This window comes from Myiozetetes cayanensis, unplaced genomic scaffold (genome assembly GCF_022539395.1).
Source record: "Myiozetetes cayanensis isolate MyiCay16 unplaced genomic scaffold, myiCay2020 scf5-8, whole genome shotgun sequence".
Taxonomy (NCBI): Eukaryota; Metazoa; Chordata; class Aves; order Passeriformes; family Tyrannidae; genus Myiozetetes; species Myiozetetes cayanensis.
In genome coordinates, this window is record NW_026087742.1 from 108502260 (window position 1) to 108522209 (window position 19950).

Here is a 19950-nt window from a genome sequence, read left to right on the forward strand (position 1 = left end):
CTGTATCTTGGGGCCGAAGGAGCCGTGATGAGGGGGATGATGAGGGAGTGCTTCACACCAAGGAGCTGCGATGAGGGGCTGCTCCCCACGCACCGGCGGGGAACCTTCCCCCATTTACGAGCGCGGGCCGAGCCCCGGCGGTTCTGGGCGCTGCAGCCGCAGCGGCCCCGCCGGCGGAGGCCGCGGGCCGGCGCTGAGGGCGGCGGTGCGGGCGGTGGCGGCTCCCCCTGGCGGGCTCGGCGCCGCACCGCACCCACCGCACCGCGCCTCAGCTGGGCGGGCCGGGCGGGCCGGGCTGGGGCGGCGGCGGCTGCGATGAAATTCCCGGGCTCCGTCCTCGTCTCCCTCGTCCTCTTCTTGTCCGAGACGACGGCCGCGCTGTGCCTGAGCGCGGCGTACCGCGCTGCGGGGGACCCCATGTGGCACTGGCTGACGCTGCTCTGCGCCCTCCTGCCCTGCGTGCTGGTGCAGCTCAGCCTGGTCTTCATCCACCGCGACGTGACCCGCGACCGCCCGCTGGTGCTGCTGCTGCACCTGCTGCAGCTCGGGCCGCTCGTCAGGTCGGTGAGTCCGTCCCGCCCCTCGGCGGGGCCGGGGCCGAGCGCGGGGGGCGCACGGAGCCCCCCGGCCTTTGTGCGGGGCGGGCGCGGCCGCTGCCGCTCTGCACCGGCGGGTCCTGCCTTTGAACGGCGTCCTTCGGGAGTGCCCTCAGGTTCTGAGCCCCGGGGTGAAGGGGCTCGGCCCTGCCGGGCCCGCGGGGAGCCAGGGGAGCCCCCATCCGCGCCCCGGCGCTGCGCTGGGTTGGCATCGCCGAGGCTCCCTGCAGAGGGCTGTGTCTGTTCGCTGCCGGCTCGCCCATAGCGCTTTGCTCGCAGGTGACTTCCAGGAGGCACAGGGAAGGTTCGCTCGGCTGGGAGATTAGGACCGAGATAGTGATGCTCTAGCCAGTCTCTTCTTCCCAAATGTGAGCTTCTTGCCCCAAATTGCGTTGGAGATTTTTTTTTTCAACTTCAGTGTAACTTCTCACTGAAAATACCCTTAAGGGAAAAAAAAAAAAATCCCAGATAGATGAAAAGTTACGGTGGTGGCGCAACTCCCAAGACAAAATGTTTGCTGCGGGCGTTCATTTTAAATTTACATTCATATCTTTTATTTAGAAAGAAAGGTGACTAAATGCAGTGCATCTGTAGAAGAGGCTGGGAGAAGCATCAGCAACTTTTTGAAATTCCTGGACAGTGTGGGAAAGGAAGATTTGTTGACACTAAGAAGGGCGAAGAGTTTGGATGTTACAAAATATCTTACACATCAAAAACATTGACTTCTTTAACCACGACTGGATTTCGTTAATATTTTTGTTTTGTTAAGATTTTAAAGATATTTAAGTTATGGCTAAACAGTTAGTTCTTGAAGAGCTCTGATTTCTAAAAGCTGAGAATAAAGTACTTCTACATTCTTTGGAAAATAAGAGAGGAACCAAAGAGAAAGAAACTATCAAAATAAAAATTGTGTTGGTGACTTTTGTCATTCTAAATCAATTTCTTGAGGTCAAACGAGGAAAGAATGTCATGTCAAACTGGAAGATGTGAATAAACAAATAAAGGATGTAAACAACAAAAAAAAAGTGGAAGATTTTCTTTCTAATTATCTGAAAGAAACAGACTTCCTCTTTGACCTTAACCACCAGACATGACTTGACTTTCTCTTTCTTTCTCAATATCAAGTTTATCTGTTTACAACACAAGTCTCACGTTGTGCAGAGCACACTTTCTGCTCCATTGGCAAGCTCCCAGCCACAGTCACTGCTGTAAAACTAGTGGGCATATGGAAGCCTTCTCCTCTCTTCAAGTATGTTGCCAACTCTGCAATTGTGCCTTTCTCAAAGATTTACAAACCTGGCATTTCCAGAAGGTTTGAAGGTCTTCTGGAGGTGTTGCAGCATGCCTGTGCCACAGTCCCCGTGGCATCATTTGGGCATTACAAAGTGATATATGTTTTCTTCTCTCTAAACCCAGTATAACTGGAACTATAATTTCTAATATAAAGAGGGTTGTACATTCATGCTACCTGAGAAACTTATTTCCTGCTAAAGGCTGGAAGGACTCTACAAAACAAAAACTTCATAGGAAACTACCTCTCTCTAGTTTTCGGGAGATGTGTCTATTTGTAGGGTGCAGCACATCCTACAAAAAGTGTGGGAAGACGAAGGGATCAGTCTGAGGCAGACAGTAAAGGGGTTTGGTTTGGGTTTTTTTTTCCTTCCTGCAATTAAACATTGCTGTATCTGTGAGAAGAGGAAACTGATTGCCTCCCTGCCCTGTATAAGTTTGAGGGTTTTCAGCACATGAAATACCTTACAGTTCCCTGTTTTGCACAGGAGGCTTTCTATTCTATCCTGTGTGGACTTCCATGCATGCAAGTGGCAGCTAGAAGGCAAAATACTTTTTGGCTTTATCATCACTGCACTGTGGCTTTAACTTTTGTAAGCTGAAAAGGACCATTGTCCTTGGAAGCATTTTGTTCCATCCTGGTAGGCAAACCTCTGCTCCTTTACACCGGAGAATCCTGCTGTTCTCAGTCATCTGCTTCCCTGGTGTGAAGCCTCACTCCATCCTCCCTGTTCAGTCTCTTGTATCTCACTGGCACAGCCCAGGGTTGTTTAGGGAGGGCTGGACCAAATTAGGTCAAATAGGACACAGACAGCAGAGCCTCCTCAGGCCTCTGTCTGCTTGTGGCATCAGAGTGAAATGTTTAAGAACCTTTAGGCTGTGTGAGATGACACGCTGCAGAAGAGGGCTGGCTGCTTTGGCTGGCTTTAAAAAAGCTAACACCCACCTTTTAACCATCTATCTTTGGTTTGGTGTGGTACAGGGTAGTCAGAATTTCTCTGTTCAAACTCAGATACTGGGATATCAGTGCACTGCTTACCAACAGTACATGTATGTTGTGTGAGGTTTTCTTTATCATCTTAAAATCTAGACATTTTTCTCCCCTTCTTTTTTCCCTTAAAAAACCAAAACAAAACAACCAAAAATGGTTTGGAAATATCTTGGCAGGGAAGGAGGCTATTGAACTTTGCAAGAGAAATGATCCAGCCTATCTGTGTGATGGGGAGAAAGTACATTCTCTCATAGAACCTTCTTGCATACCACCACCTTCCCCAAACACCCACACTCCACCTGTTTGGGAGGCACTTGCTGTCCTGCTGCCACCACTGGAAGCACTAAAATTAGGTAGCATCCCTCTCCCTGGAGAGGACTTTTGCTGTACTGTTAATGTACCCTTTTTTTTTTTTTTTTTTTTTTTTTTTTTTTTTTTTTATCTCACACTGCCTAGGAGTTTCTCTACAAATTTGGGGCAATTTGTAGAGCAAAATTCCTATATCCCTTAGTGGCCTGGCTGTGATCCTCAGGATGCAGGCATGCCAGAGACTGTGCAGAGACTTGGCTGGAACAAAGTGATTGCAGGTTTCTGGGCATTATGGGGGATTCCTGCAGCATTTCAGGTCAGTGCCATTCCTTATGAGTGCAGTAATTTGTCTGGATGCTTAGGAGATATATTTGGATACTTTTTTTTTTTTTTAAAGGAGATTCTTTTACCACATAAAGTAAATTATAACAGAAAAAATTACTTAAAATAGTAACCAGTGTTAATGAGAGGTTTAATATACTTTTCTTTAGGGAAGGTCATGATGAGATTTTTGGTCCATTATTGGCTGGTCCTGTACCAAGGACTGTCTCTTTGTTCCCTGTTCATTTGGATGGCACCTCTATCACCAAGATCATCTTGAGATTTTAGGTGCTGTTACAATTCCAGTAAATAATAATTGGATGTATTTTGACTAGTGTACTGCACCACATGTAAGGATTTGTTCAAAGTGCAAATAACTCTTCATAGAATCAGAGAATTGTTTAGGTTGGAAAAGACCTCTAAATCATCAAGTCCAACTGATAACCCAGCACCACTGTGTTCACTACTAAACCACGTCCATAAGTGCCACATCGATATGCCTTTTTGAACATTTCTAATCATGATGATTCTACCACTTCCCTGAGCAGCTTATTCCAATGCTTGACCACCCTTTGAGTGAAAAGACTTTTACTAATATCCAACCTGAACCTTCCCTGGCATAATTTGAGGCCCTTTCCTCTTGTCCTGCCGCTTGTTATCTTGGGAGAAGAGACCAACTGTTGCCTGGCTGCAGCCTCCTTTTGGATAGTTGCAGAGAGGAAGAAGGTCCCACCAAGCCTTCTTTTCTCCTTTCCCTTTGTGAAGGGCACCAGAGAACCCCCTGTTAACTTCCTTGCCCTCTTCCATTTTGCAAGCAACAGTATTTTTACAATCAGTAGCTGTAGTGCAGGTTTCCAACAAACTGGCTTGGACAGTCACACTCTAGAGGTGTTGCTGGTGTTGTACCTTAAGTCTTCTAGATGCAGTGGTTCCCTACCATCTGATTTACTGAAGTGGCATACTCAAAAGAGACTGGTGGGGACTTGGCAGTGCTTTCTTCTCTTACCAACTTCGTGGAGACGAAAGCTGAAGTGACTGCAGGTATCTTTGAAACTGCTGTCCCTGGTGCTCTGTTAGTGGAGTGTGAGCCCACGGGCTGTTCCTTGTGAGGAGATACAATCAGGGAAGGGTTGTGTCTGCAGAAGGATGAACTTCTCTTGCAAAAAACATCACAATCAGATGTAACAGGTCCCTATGTAGAACACTAATGACTGTTTTCCTCAGGTTGTAATGGGACAAGGACGTAAACAATAGAATATTTTTTTTATGGGATCAGGCTTTGTTTCTCAAGGCATAAGGAGAAACAATTACATGCCTGTTATCTTGTAGACAACACAGCAGATGCAGGAGGAAGTTTGCATCAAACTGCCAGAGGAGCTGGTGTTAAGGCCAAAGTTTGATTCTGTGAGCTGCAGGAAGTAAAAACAAAACAAAACAAACTCACAAAAAAACAAAACAAAACAAAACAAAACAAAAAACACACACAAAAAAACCCCACAAAAAAACCCCCAAAAACCCACAACAACTCCAAGAAAACCACCTATAGGCTGAAGTGTTTGGAGTCATTCATGTTTTGGATATCTAATTCTGCAGCTTGAAATCTAATAAGCTCTACTAGTTCAGTCTCATTGTGCAGAAGCATTGTCTCCCATGGGTAGTCTCTCTTTCCTAGTGACCTGCTTTATAGTTAAATCAGAACAGGTCTAAAAACTTTCCTTCCTTGTAGTACTTCCATTGGCAGACCTTGTCACAGGAGGTCCTGCTAGCTCTAAACTTTACAACTGTTAGTGTATCATCTTCCTCTTTTCCGGATGGGAAGAATATGCCTCGATTGTCTTCAGGCTACTTTTTTTCCTTTATTCCTGAGAAGCTGTGTTAGATGTCCATGATGGGGTGAACAGAAAGTCACTGCAGGTGGAAGGTAGAACAGTGAGTGAGGAACAAATCTTTGCCTGATGTAGGTAGGTGAGTAAGTCTGCAGGACTGGTAAGTCTTTTGCTTGCTTTTCTAAAGAGAAGGGATTACTGAAAATTGAGTCATTAGAGAAGTCTGTTTGTATGTTTGCAGTGAGCTTGTGTGGATAGGTCTCAAATAGCTGTTTATTCTTGGAGTGCTTGGCTGTGGAAAGTTCCTGGTTTTCATTGCCTGCTCCCTCTTCACACCACCATTACTTGGTCTGTATTTAAATCCCACGCATCCATAATTAAAAGAGGGAATGAGGTGCTCACTCTCAGCAAGCTTATAGGGATGGGATTATTCCTCCTACTTACCATGTAGAAGGCAAATGTTTGCTGCTGAATCACTTCTTGTGGGCACCATCAGGATCCTTCAAAACGTATGGCTCTTCTCTCTGCCAAGATGGGGAGAAAGCAGCACCATCCTTTTCTTACCTTTTAACTTCCACTGTAGAAAGTAGATTTTACTTTTTTCCTTCAGAGCAAATTTAGTTCCTTCAGAGCCCATACTGCAGCTGTCATTGCTTTACATGCAGTGAAAACAACCAGCTGCTCTCCTTCTGCTCTTGGTGCCAAGTGAGGAGCTGTTGAAGGGGCCCTAAATGTCACTGCATTGCAGGAAATGGATTGTGCAGAAGTTGGGATCTCCCACTCCTGTTCCTCTGGAGCAGAGCAGCGACGAGCAACCAGGGCTGTCACACTGCAGCAGTCTGTAAGGGTGGAGGAGAGTTATCATGAAGCAGGTGCCATCTTGTACTGTGTCTTAGTTGTGTTTCATACTAAAAAAGAACAAGCAAGTTCATTTAAAGACAAGATGCCCAAACCTTCAGCGTGTGTTTTGTAGGCAAAGTCATAATCTGGCACAGGTGCATGATCTGAATTGATTCTGCATCATAGTTCTGGATCCTTCTCATCTGGATGGTCCTTCAGGTGCCTGTTCCCCTCTTAATTCTCTATTCATTAAAACTTTTAGATTGGTGCTCTTTTTTTCTAGTGTGTCAGCTGCCAGTCTGGTCGTGTTCTAAGCAATTGCTTGGGCAGTGGCACCAGTCAGAGTCCTGGCTGCATTTGTTATTTGCCCCAGAGGGCTTGACCTCCAGAAGCACTCTTGCATGGGATAGGCAGGGCCTGGGAGAAAATGGGCATAATTATTGATGTAATCTGAGTGCTTGCACATACCATTTTTATTGCTCTGCTGTACTGGTAAAAGTCCCCTTTGGCTCTAAGGTTGCTCATTTCACGTTGTGTTTGCTTTTCTCTGTTGATACAAAATTTCCCATCACAAACAATATACTTTTACTTAATATCCAGCCAATAAATACAAATCAAATGCTTGCCCCAAAATCCAACATTTTGTTGATTATAATGCTTGCTATAGTCAGTTGTCTTATAAATCTTGTCATTTCTTTTATTGGATTATTGTGTATTTTTTGGATGGGTCCCTAAACTATATCTGCTTCTAATCACGAACAGCAAGAGTTCAGAAGCTGATGCTGAGATTACATTTTCCATAATAGCTTCAGACTTGCCCTCAGCTCAGGGTGAATACATGGCTGTGAATACTAAGCAGGACAAAAATGTTCTGGTATCTTTCTTTAGGAATAAAATCAGTTCTTTGGCTTCAGAATCTATGTTGGCTTCATAAGTGCTTTATTAATTTTTCACACTTTATTTTTGGCTGTGTGGATTCTTTCACGTAGAACAAGGCTGGCAGGGAGTGAAAAGATTAATGAGGGGAAAACAGAAAGTTGTCTCTATTAATGGAGCCTCCAGAGCACCAGGGACTTCCATTAGTGATGATAGCTGAAGCCTTGTGAATCAAGAATAGTACTACACACTCGTAAAATAATGCTGAAACAGTTTCAGCATTAGCAGTTGAAACTTGCTAATGGTCCAGTTAGGAGAGAAAATGAAGTACAGTTTATTAAAATAAAAATCAGTATGCTTATAATTGAATTTTGTTAAGTGCTGCTTTACAGCTTTCTCCTAAAAGGCTGTGATAGGCTCCAAGTTGGCAAGTGGTTTAAAAAGTCAGGAAGGAAATGGGAGTTCAATAAAGACTCAGACAAGCAGAGCTCTGTGCTGTTTAGTTGTGAGATACTTTTAAATGGACGATAAGCCTTATCTGTAGGTAACAAAAACTCATTGGCCATCTGACCTGGAGGGGACTCCGAGATGCCGCATTCCAGCAAGTATTAACTGCAGAGGTGGAGGAGGTGAACCCCAGCAGGCACTATGGAAGGAAAGAAGACAGCTCAGTCCCCACCAGCAGATGATGCCTGTGCAAGAAGATGCCACGTATGCTTGGCTGTGGGAGGGGGTGTGACCAGAGCTGGTGCCACAGGTCACCTTGGCACTGGGGGGTTTCTACCCCCAAAGCTTCCCTTGGCTGGAATCCAGCCCTCACCAGGGCTGCTGCTCACACTACAGCTGGCTTTGGGCTTTTGGGGGAGAGGACACTTTTCAGCTTATGGACTCCTCCACAGTATGCCCTGTGTTTTTAGGACCCTAAGCAATGGGACAGAAATAAAGTTTTCCTTTCCTCTCCCTTCGCCCTCAGATTATGATTTCACCTGTATCTCTGTCATCCCTTGCTTGTCATTACTTCCCAGACAAGGCTGACTGTTCCTCTTTGTTTTTTGGGTTCTGCTTGATGCCCAAGCCTGCCCTTAACACCTTCATATCTGAGTAGTTCTCTTGGAATAGTTTTTCTAAAGTTTTATCCAATTAAAAAACATTCATTGAAGGCAGTTTCAGAAACTGGCCTTTCCTTGCAGAAATCTGTCTGAGGCTAATGCTCAAAGAGCCAGATTGCCCTTGTTGCTACAGCATTAACTGCAGATAACTCTTTCTGTTCCCTCTCAAATGTATGGATTATTCTCTGTGCACAGGTAGAGGCAGCAAATAGTACAACAATATGTAATTTACGAGTAGCAGCAAATAGTATAACAATATGTCATTTATGAGTAGAAGTGTGTGTGCTAGCTCCACTTTGTTTCTTAGAAGTTAGTCTGCAGTAAGTTAGACTATATAAACAAGGGAGTTTGGCTTCCACTGTGTTTAAAGTATGAAGAGCTACAGCAACAGGAAACACTGCATCTTCTTATTTAAAAGCTTTTTGCAAGATCAATGTTTCTTTAACAGTGCAATAAACATAAGCAAACATAAGGACTAAATCTCCTATTTTTGTGTCTTTTAAAAAAATGCTGATTTCCAGAGTTGTGAGGCTCAAAACTGCTCCTTCTCGCTGCTCTGGCATGTTACTGGTGTTTTGAACCATTGCTGGGTAAAGCAAGAATTAGAGTCCAGCAGTTTGAGGTGTGCACACCTGCTTGTACCTCTGAACCTCTCTCTTCAGATACATTGTTTAAGGCAAAGGTGTGGAAAATGTGTTTGTTGCCATGTCCCACTAGTGTGTCACAGATGTATGGATAATAGGAAGGGAAAGACATGAGGATCTGAAGAAACACTTAGGGCTTGGGCCCTAGGTTGGCCTATAAACATTGTAGTTTAAGGACTTCAGTGGAGCAGAGGACAGCAGAGAGCAAAGGCAGCTCATAGGAAACAACTAAACCTCCTCCCATGTCTGAGTACTGCAAACAGCCCAAGGGGCACTGCCAGGTTCTTGCTCTCTAGTCGCATGTAGTTCTGTGTTTCAAAGAGTCAAATCTGTCCTATTCCAAATTTACCAGGATGAGAAAACATACAGGCTTTGCTCCATGAACAAATGGTTTAGGACTTAGTATGTGATTGCTTAAAATACTAAGGATTGGCAAGACCTATTATTTTCTTTTGTTTTTCTTTTCCCTGTCACTCTATTTACTCATTTGCTTGTAGGTGTGTGGAAGCCTTTTATATTTACTACCACGCTGGCAGGATTGAAGACCCCTATGTCAGCATCACGAAGAAGTGGCAGGTGCCCAAGGATGGGTACTCGGAGGAAATCGAGAAGGAAGTGGGGCAGGCTGAGCGCAAGCTGCGCACGCACAGGTCCGCCTTCAGCAGGGCCTCCGTGATCCAGGCGTTCCTCGGCTCCGCGCCGCAGCTCACCCTCCAGCTCTACATCTGCATCATGCGGCAGGAGATCACGGCTGCCAGAAGTAGGTAGAGGCGCTGTTGTCACCTTCTCTGGTGTTTTGGAGGGAGGGAGAGGAGGTCAGCAGTCAGGTGTAGCTGCCCTGGACGAGAACCAAATGCGCTGCAGTGCATTGTGTCTTCCTGACAGATTTTGGTGGTGGTGTTGCTTCTAAGTGTATATCGTGTTTTAGACTCTGACACTTTCTGTACCATACTTAGGTTGCTATAAAAACACCAGTTTGATGATTTGGCATGACAGGGAGGCAGCTGGAAGAACTGAACTGTCTTTTTGTAGAGAGAAAAAAAATATTGCCTCTATTCCATTTTGGTTTTTAAGCAAACTTCCTGGAAAATTCCTTTAGGTACACCACAGAGCATGTTTTGCCATGCTGAATTAAGGAATGTGTACTTTCAAGAATGGAGTTTTAAATAGGGACTGAGGACGTGAGGGCAGGTCTTTACTTGTGCCAGACTCTGATTTAGGAATCAAAAGGCAGGATTCCATAAGCTGGTATGCAGCTGTGACCATCTCATCTCTTGACCCAAGCTGTTAAGCCTTCTCCAAGCAGTGCTGCACCACACAGACTTACCAGGACACAACTCTCTTACTGTGGGACTCTGCATCTTGCTCCATGATGAGCTCTTGATTTGCTGGCTCGCTGCCAAATAAAGAACCTTCTCTGGCTGATCTTGGAGCTTTTCAGTGTAAGAAGGGACTTTGACACCTATGTAAATCTGGAGGTGTGTTTCCACTGAAATACAAAATGTTGTATCTCTGAGGCTATGAGTGGCCAGGGATCTTTACCAGCATCACAGGTAGGGAGGCTGAGGCTAGGGTGACAGGTATTATTATTACAGTAATACAGTAGTAAGTAATACTACAATAATAAAGTAGTAAGGGAGTGGAGGAGAGAGGGAGAGGAATAAAACCTAAGAAAGACACCTGATGTACAATACAATTGCTCACTACCCACTGACCAATGCCCAGCAGCAATCAGACCCTCCCAGCACTAACCATATTCCTGTTTTGTGTATCTTACCTACTGAAATATTGAAACTTTCTGCAATCTCTTTATCCTGCTTATTTCTGCAGTAGTACCTTTTGCCCACCAGTATTATTCAGCCTCCAGATTAAAGGGAAATGATGAATAGCACATTTTCATCTTGCCAGTTGATATACTGGGCATGGTGCTCTATGGTGTCGAAGATCCCTTTGGCTAGTTTGGATCAGACGTGCTGGCTGTGCTTCCTCACGGCTTCTTGTGTACTTCCTCACTGGTAGAACATAGGAAACTGAAAAGTCCTTGACTTAGAGTAAGCACTGCTCAGCAACAACTAAAACATCGGTGTCTTATCAATTTTGTTTTCATACTGAATCAAAACTCAGCACTGCACCAGCTATTAGGAAGAAAATTAACTCTACCCCAGCTGAAACCAGGACACCATAGCAGTAGTTTCTTGAAAGACATTGCTCTTGACAGTTTTGATTCGTTCACAGCTAAGGTAGAGTCTTCACTTAACCATGGCATTTGTGACATGGGATGAGGACAAAGCACCTGAATCCTTTGCTGAACAGTGCAATTAGCAAAGTTTCCAGTCACTTTGCTGCAGATGGCATTTACTTGACAAAGGTCACCTTTTTATTGTATTTTTTTTATTACTGGTTTTGACCTTACTGGTCATGACAGCCAAGGAGAAGCACTGTGTTCCACATGATTAGAGAATTGCATATTTAAGAATGGTTTGTAACACTCTATTACTTCTGACTTTTTGTGTCACTGCTGAGATAAATTGTGAATGACAGACTGATAAACGACCTTTTGTGGGTGAAATGAAGTTAAGCAAACAAGAGGTAATCTGGCTCACCAGTGAATTTGGTGAGCCCACTAGCAAATGCAGCAGTCACCTCATGACTCCCAGGAGCCATCTCTGTAGGAGGTGTAATTCTAAAATACAGAAATACAGAGGACAAAAAGAAGTGTTAGGAATGGTGGCAATGTCTGTTAGAGATCATTCATCAGAAAAACGAGAGCACTAACCATATTCCTGTTTTGTGTATCTTACCTACTGAAATATTGAAACTTTCTGCAATCTCTTTATCCTGCTTATTTCTGCAGTAGTACCTTTTGTCCACCAGTATTATTCAGCCTCCGGATTAAAGGGGAATGATGCATAGCACATTTTCATCTTGTTTTCTGTGTACACAGGATTCTCCCATGTAACAGAGTGGACAGAGTGGCTGGAGAGCAGCCAGGCAGAAAGGGACCTGCAAGTTTAGATTGACAGGAAGCTGAACATGAGCCAGCAGTGTGCCCAGGTGGCCAAGAAGGCCAATGGTATCCTGGCCTGGATCAGGAACAGTGTGGCCAGCAGGAGCAGGGCAGTGATCCTTCCCCTGTACTCAGCGCTGGTGAGGCCACACCTGGAGTATTGTGTTCAGCTCTGGGCCCCTCAGTTCAGGAAGGATATTGAGGTGCTGGAGCGGGTCCAGAGAAGAGCAACGAGGCTGGTGAAGGGACTCGAACATAAGTTCTGTGAGGAGAGGCTGAGGGAGCTGGGGTTGTTTAGTCTGGAGAAGAGGAGGCTCAGGGGTGACCTCATCACTCTGTACAACTCCCTGAAAGGAGGTTGTAGCCAGGTGGGGGTCGGTCTCTTCTCCCAGGCAACCAGCAGCAGGACAAGAGGGCACGAGCTTAAGCTCTGCCAGGGGAGGTTTAGGTTGGATATTAGGAAGAAAATTTTTATGGAGAGAGTAATCAGACATTGAAATGGGCTGCCCAGGGATGTGGTGGATTCACCATCCCTGGAGGTTTTTAAGATGAGACTGGATGTGGCACTGAGTGCCATGGTCTAGTAACCATGTGGGAGTGGATCAAGGGTTTTCCAACCCGGTTGATCCTATGATTCTAATCTGAGTCCTAGTTCTAAACAATCAGTTCTTTCTTTGGTTACAGCGTGACTGGGAAGAAGTTTCCCAACTTGCTACTGTATGAAATGCCCATGAAATGACTTTGTAGCTGGCACTCCCAGAACAGACGTCGAGGTCTCTTCTGCACATTTGGGCTACACTCTGCACTCAAATACCTCAGCACCTGTCAGTAGTGTCTTTGCCTTGGAGCCAGATATAACCTTGCTTTGAAGAGGGTCTGACAACAGGCTCAGGTCCACTTACCCACTGCTGGGCAACTCTCCAGACCGCTTCACTTAGGTAGTACACCCTGGAGGAGCATAAGGCCAGGAGGTGCAAAAAGACCTGAGTTAATTTTAGTTACAAAACCAGCTCTCTGGAGGTGATGGATGTGTGGCTTGTCTGCTTATCTCTGACTAAGGGCCAGTTCTCAGTGTGCAGTATTGAATGTGGAAGCAGTGCTTTTGTTTTTGTAAGTCTAATTTGTGTGCTGTTAACAGCAGGCAAGTTATCTTTTTCGAGCATAGCTTACAATGATAATCTCAAAAGGAGGATTTCCTACCATTTAAAAATGAAATTATTCTCCGGAAAAAGGTTGGGGTTTTTTTTATGAAAATTTTTAGCAGTGACAGACATCTTCAGAACAGAAGTTTTTGCTTTAGTATTTCTTACAACTTACTAGTGTTTGCAGTGTCGCTTTCCTAATGCTCTTGACTAGGTTTTGTAGATGGTCTTGCTAGAGATCTTCAGATGTTTCTACAGTTACTTCTTCTGAACTCATTAAGCTCTGACCACAGAATACTTTTCTCATTGTTTGAACAACATACTTTGAGTATTAATAGTTGTTTCTAAGTGTTGAAATTATATCTTATGGCAAAAAAAAAGTTTCTAGGTGTCTTGTCCTAAGGAAATATATAAGTGCCCTTATTATTCAAGGGTTCTGATTATCAGTTTAGAAAACTATAGTAAATCTAACATACTGTATGTATATATAACTACAGTATGTATAACAGATTTCAGTAATCAGTCTTTGTGATTTAGCTCCTCTAGAGCAGAATTAGAAATTGCTGAAGTGGGAAGGACCAGGTCTTGAAAATACTTAAAACATAATAACAAAACCCAACAAAATAAAACAGTGCCTGCTGCCTGCCTGAATGACTCAGTGAGTGTGCACCTCTGATTTGTAAGAAAAGTACAGCCTTTTGGGAGGAGGAAGAAAGAAAAGAAATGCCACCTTTATAAAGAATGTTAAGGAATTTGGGACTGTTCCAAGGGAAGATGCTTTTCCTTTCAAATTTTCATTTCTTTGCCTGCTCAGGATGAGCAAAAGCAACCATGTCACTCTCTCACGTTTCCCTTTGTGGTTCCTTCAAACTGTCTTTCTCACGGAGTTAAAAGTGACGTTTGAACTGAAGGTTTGGTGACAGTAATGAGCTTTTGGGAAAGGAGCAGGACTGGACTACTTTGTTAAACTGCAGCCAGCATGACCTACTTTTTATCAATGGAGAAATGCCTCTTTTGAAGGCTTGAGTTTGTAAATTTGAGATCAATATAGATTTCCTAAAGTGAAATTGGGGAGTAAGATCAATGTCTCAGCTTATCAAAGCAGAAAGCAAGCAGACTTCCAGGACAGCAGCACTCAGTCCCTGGTGGGTAGGTTTTTGTTTCTTTAACTCTGAGCTTTGTTAGCTGCTGGAAGTTGTGTTCTTTCATAGCTCAAAACTCCAGGAGAGACTTTGTAAAAGGCTACAGGATATCAAGCAATATTCTTGACTGCACTCACCTGCTCTTCTGCTTTCAGCCAATGTTTTTCCAAGACATAACATTTAAAAATTCTCAGCTCAGGTACAGTGCTGTAAGAAAGATGTTTAAAAACACCTACTAAAAAATTCAACTTACCTGTTTTTAGAGAATATATGCACTACCAAACTGGTACGTACAAAATTACCATATAAAATAGTAAATGCTTTTCAGCTTACTGAGTGCTTTGGAAAATTAAATATAAAGACTTAATTAACTCTTTTCCAAGTAATTCAGAGGTTTTTGTTCATCAGAATGGGAGATAGCTTAGCTGAAGTGATAGAGGAAATGCTCTTAAAAAGTTATTAGAGATCTTAAAATAGTCATGTTTCTTTCAAAGTCATACTTAAAAGTGAATAATTTTAATTAGGAAAAACCCCAAACCCTATATAGCTATAGCAAAGCAGGGAATACAGTCCATTTGTAGGATATTGACACACAAATTAATTGAAGGCTGCAGAAAGCACTGGTTGCTAAACATTGCAGAAGTAATTCACATAATTAAGAATTCCCAGCTCTGAGTGTTTTATCTGATGCAATATAATGCCCTGATTGGTTGGCTTAGTTAGTTTCATTGAAACTCTAAAAAAACCAACTGAACCATTTTTACTGTGCTTAACTCATTTGCATGGACAAAATGCTAAGATTGAAACTATATGTATGGTTTGGGGGTGATGAAAATTGGTCCTCTAAATCACCCATTTCAGCGTGTTGGTAAAAATTGTGAATATATATTTGCATAATTGTGTATGCAAATGCTAAAAAAATGTGGGCAGTTGGCACTTCTGTTTATTCTGTGTATTCAGTGTTCTTGCACATTTGTGGTGTGGCAAGACAAGACACCCTCCTGCAACCCCAGAGGGCTTTTCACCTATTGCGTCTGGGGAAGCCAGCTAACACCTGGCCTCTGCCTTTACTTTCTGCTGAATTTAAATGCATTAGAATTTAAACTTTCCCTTCAGGGATTTCTGAGTAGGTGGGAGATACTGAAAGTTGATCTGAACATTTAAATACTTTTTAAAAAGGAGTGGGTTTTTTAAATGCATGATACAGATAGGTGTATAAAGAATGTGGAAATATAGGAAAACGCAGTGAACACAGGTGAGCAAATATCTCTCTACACAGGCAGAAACAGTGCAGATGGTTCTGTGTTTAGATTGCTTTGGCTTTCAATTTTGAGCTCTATCACAGAGCTTTTTTGTGATCTTCAACAATTTACTTTGATGTAGAACTTCACAAGCACCAAGTTATCTGCACGTCCAAGTTGCTCCAAAGTTTCAGCTTCTGTTTTGCAGATTTTCATCTGTAAGGGGAGGGAGTAGCACTCGTGTGCCTTGTGAAGTGCTACAAGAGTTTGAGAACAAGTTGAATACTCTTATGACTGAGCTGTATAATCACCAAGGACAGTATATGTACGAACAGCCCTTGACAGGGGAAGGAGGGAGAGACAGTTGGGCCTTTTTTTTCTTTCTAGCTACTTGGAAAAGTAACAAACAGGGACCAAAATACGAGGTAGGGTTAGAGTTATGTGATGGCTTTGGCTGGGGTAGAGTTCATTTTTTTCACAGAAATATACACAAGGAATGCCTTTTGTGGCATTACACCCTGCTGGGAATCCCCAGGAAAATCCCGGGTGAAAATAACTGCATCTGCACTACTTTGCTGCAGCGTCTTTAACTTCTGCTGAGCCAAAGGTCCTGATTTGTGTTTTCTCTTTGTAGGTATCGTTATGCTGCTTTCTCTCCTGTCCATTGTTTACGGAGCCTTGCGCTGCAACATCCTGGCCATTAAGATCAAGTACGATGATTACGATATCAGCGTGAAACCAGCGGCCTACCTCTGCATATTCCTGTGGAGAAGCTTTGAGATTGCCACACGGGTGACGGTGTTGGTCCTTTTCAGTTCAGTCCTTCGAATCTGGATTTTCCCCGTTGCGATGGCGAATTTCTTTGGTTTTTACTTCTTCCCATGGATTCTCTTCTGGCGTAGCAAATCCCCATTTCCCGAGAACATAGAGAAGGAGTTCAGCAGGGTCGGCACTACCATCGTCTTGTGCCTTCTCACCTTCCTGTATGCTGGCATTAACATGTTCTGCTGGTCAGCAGTGCAGGTGGAGCTCAGTGCTCCTGACTTAATTAGCAAATCCCAAAACTGGTACCGAATGACTATGTACTACACGCTGCGGTTCCTGGAGAACGCGTTCCTCCTGATGATGTGGTACCTTTATAAAACAGACATCTACATGTATGTCTGCACCCCGTTGTTGTTATTGAGGCTGCTGTTAAGTTACTGCATGGCTATCTTCTTCATGTTGGTGTTCTACCAGTTCTGCCACCCGTGCAAAAGGCTTTTCTCGTCCAGCATTACCGAAACTTTGCTGTCCTGTTTCAAGTTCCTCTTCTTTATGCGCAAGACTCGCAAATCCGCTGTACTGGGAGGTGAGGCAGTGGTGAAAACTCCTGAAAATATTGATGAAGCACAGAGCAGTAGCAAGACAATAGATTCTCAAAAGGGGAACCTTCATCAAAGTGCTTCTTCCAATGCCTAATACAACTGGAAGCAAGTAGGTGCCTTTGAAAGGTGGCAGGTCACCTGCTGGGAACGCTGCGTATCTTAGACGTTGTGTCTTGTGGATGGAGTTTCTTTCTTGCAGGTGTAGCACTGCATGGTGGCTGACAAGCCTGTCTTTGTGGAGAACAGTGTTTGGGTATTTGTATCTCTGTGTGTTTGTGTGTGGAGAGCAATTGTTGTTTGTAGACTTCTATTTCAGAGGGGTTTTGCACATAGGTTTATTACCACATGCTTATTTTTTAGTTATTATCGGAGATGTCCTTCAAAAACTGGCCTGTTGCTCATCTTACTCAGGAAGTCTGAGGATGGAAGGCAATGAATTTTATTGCAGATAGGATGTCCCATGGCACACCTAGCACAGAAACAGAACTTAGACCTGGACTATATGGAGGCTGTAGCTGTGGTCTGCTTTGATCAAAATTGCAGACTATTTTACACTCTAATCAGTGTAATGAGATAATACTTCTCTCTGCGGTATAAGAGTTGAGCAGTGTAGTTTGGGTTGCCATGAAACAGCCAATTAGCTAGCACTAACACTGAAATGTGACTGTTACTGAGGACGGACAGAGGGGTTATTGACTTTGCACTGTTTCACCCTTCATATTTGCTGCTTGTTAGTAAGGGAATTAAATTTAACACACTAATTGTGATGTTCTGGAATACCTCATTTTTCTGACATTATCATTTGTCTAATACTTTGCTATGTTCTGGTATCAGGGGGGTGTTCACTTTATTTAAATACCTAGAAGCTGGGCAGATAGTGTGTACTTGTCATGTAGGTGCTCTCCAGTGCACATCTCCAGGGAGTGATTCACCCGATCTTAAAATGCACAGGCGATGCGAATCCTTCTCTGGACACCTGTTACTCAGTGTTAATCAGATGCCTTGACAACGAGTTTTGACTATCCATCTCCCTTTTAGATGGCTGAAGTGAGGAGATGAGCACTACTCTGATTATCAGAGGTTTGGTAGTGCACCAGGTAGGAAGCTCAGTGACTTTATCTGGGGAGAGAAGACACTGAGTCCTTCTTTTTGAGGCTGTGATTTGTTATGATTACTTTAATATCATTAATTCAAGACACTCTGACTTCTTTACCTCAGAAATATCACAGGCTTGAAGACTGAAAGAAAAAATGGAAGTCGTTGGCTTTTTCTTCTCAGCAATACGTAACCACAAATAAAAGGGTTTCTGTATTTTGCAAGTTGCTGAGAAAGCTTTAGCAGAGGAACACCCAGGAATTTAGTGGAAATGCACAAACCCATCTGTATTTTCAAAAACTAAGTGAAAGCTATTAGCACTTTGTTTGCTTGGCACCTTGCATTCCTTTTGAGTGATACACATTGTGGCTGCTCGTGGGAACAAATAATTGATGGCCCAAGGCATCTCCCAGTGTCCTAAGCTTAGCCTCCCTTCTGTCACCATGGAGGGTGAAGCTCTTCACTAGGGATGACATCGGCATCATTGCATTAGAAATGCCTCAAATTCAGGTCTGAGGTCATTTATAATGAAATAAGTCACCTGCAGTTCTGCAAAGAGCTAAGCTACCTTTTTTTTTTTTACTTTATTGCACTGTAAATGAATGTCTTTATATTTCAGTTTTATAACTGAGTTATTTAGTTTAATATGTATCTGTGTATGTTGTGTGTATGTAGATCTCATTAAATTATTGGTGGGTGGTAATGGGAATTTTTGGCCTAAGCTTGCCAAGGGAATGTACTTCACATCTGGGGAAGACACCAAACACCTCAGTTCTAATTTCTCTCTCTGAGGAGCATAAAATAGTGAAGTGACTCCTGGAAGACACTACATGAGTTCTCTGTACTTTTGTCTGTGGAAATACAGTATAGTTTTTCTCTCTACTCTTCCAGATGCAAAAAAGTATTTATTTTTTGTTGTTGTTTTTCAGTAGTGAGTTAAAGGAACAAGAGAAAATATAATCCCTGCTTCCAAACCTGCAAAGTTCAGCACACAGTCTCAAATTTTCTGGTGTTCTTAGCCAAAACTGAGTGTCTATCTTTATAGTTGGATACTCATCAATATCATTAATCAGGGAATTATGGTTGGTGCCTATCTACAGATGTACCCAGGTCTGAAATGTTAGTCTTTGAGGGAAAATAAGAAAATGGCTTCATATGTAGAAGTAGTTAATATCTAAAGATCTCTCAAATACTTAAAGCAGCCTTTGGGCACTGTAAGTGATGGTGCAGTTGTGATTCTGCCATTTGGAAACAGTGAAAGCTTCACAAACCTCAGCTGGTAAAATGTTTCTGCTGCAGTGAAGTCAAGTAAAGGAGAGTTACAGAACCAGGAGCCCGGTATGAATACACAGTGAGTACCATTTACCTCACATAACAATGCTGAAGGCTACTGCATATGCATATTTTAGAGTGTGTGCCATATTACTTCCTATTTTTATACCTGAAGTGCATGCATAGGGAACTGAATATTTAAATCACTGTTATGAGAGGGGAAAAAAAATAAAAATATTTGTATGGGTTATATTACTGTCCTATGATTTTGCCTTAGTTGTGCAGACTAACCAAATACAGTTTAAACACTCCATCAGCATGAGGGCCACTGCCTGTGCAGTGCCTCATGTCACCACAGCCTGGAGTGCAGCTTCACCAGCAGCCTGAGAGATTTTATACCCCTGTGCTGCCACTGCAGGTGAAAGATATGAGAGGGAGTCATAGAGACAGGCACTCTGTTAGGCCAGTGTTTTTAAGGACAAGCTGATTTCTCTGAAGTGCCAGGAGAGGCAGTTTTTCTCAAGATAAAAACAGTCTGGAGGGGGTTGTTATCAGCCCGCCCAGTGGCTGCACGGAGAGGATAATATTGGCTACAAAGTCTGTATGTGTACAAATGAGTGATCTCTGGCTGCAAACTTTACTCTGGTTTTACTCTGCTCCATGAATATTTGAGGGGCTTGTGTGTTCAATGGAAGGATTTGGGGCTACTGCTGAAAACTGTACTCACTTGAGTAGTCCTGAGTCACACAAAGGACTGCTCAGTAAGGATTATTCATGTGTATAAGAGTATGTAAGATCTGATACATGGGTTTTCTTTTGTACTTGTAAAACAACAGAAATTAAAATGTTGAAACTATCCTTCAAGTTGTGTTGGTATCAATT

General features: G+C 43.3%; 1 protein-coding gene across 1 annotated transcript; it reads left to right on the forward strand.

Moving 5' to 3' along the window:
- Positions 1–291: 291 nt before the first annotated feature.
- On the forward strand, positions 292–19926 carry XK (X-linked Kx blood group antigen, Kell and VPS13A binding protein). The gene is made up of 3 exons (XM_050333408.1): positions 292–560; positions 9300–9562; positions 15969–19926. Exons 1-3 carry the CDS (start codon positions 316–318, stop codon positions 16793–16795), a joined length of 1335 nt encoding a protein of 444 aa, XP_050189365.1. The 5' UTR covers positions 292–315; the 3' UTR covers positions 16796–19926.
- The last annotated feature ends 24 nt before the right edge of the window (positions 19927–19950 follow it).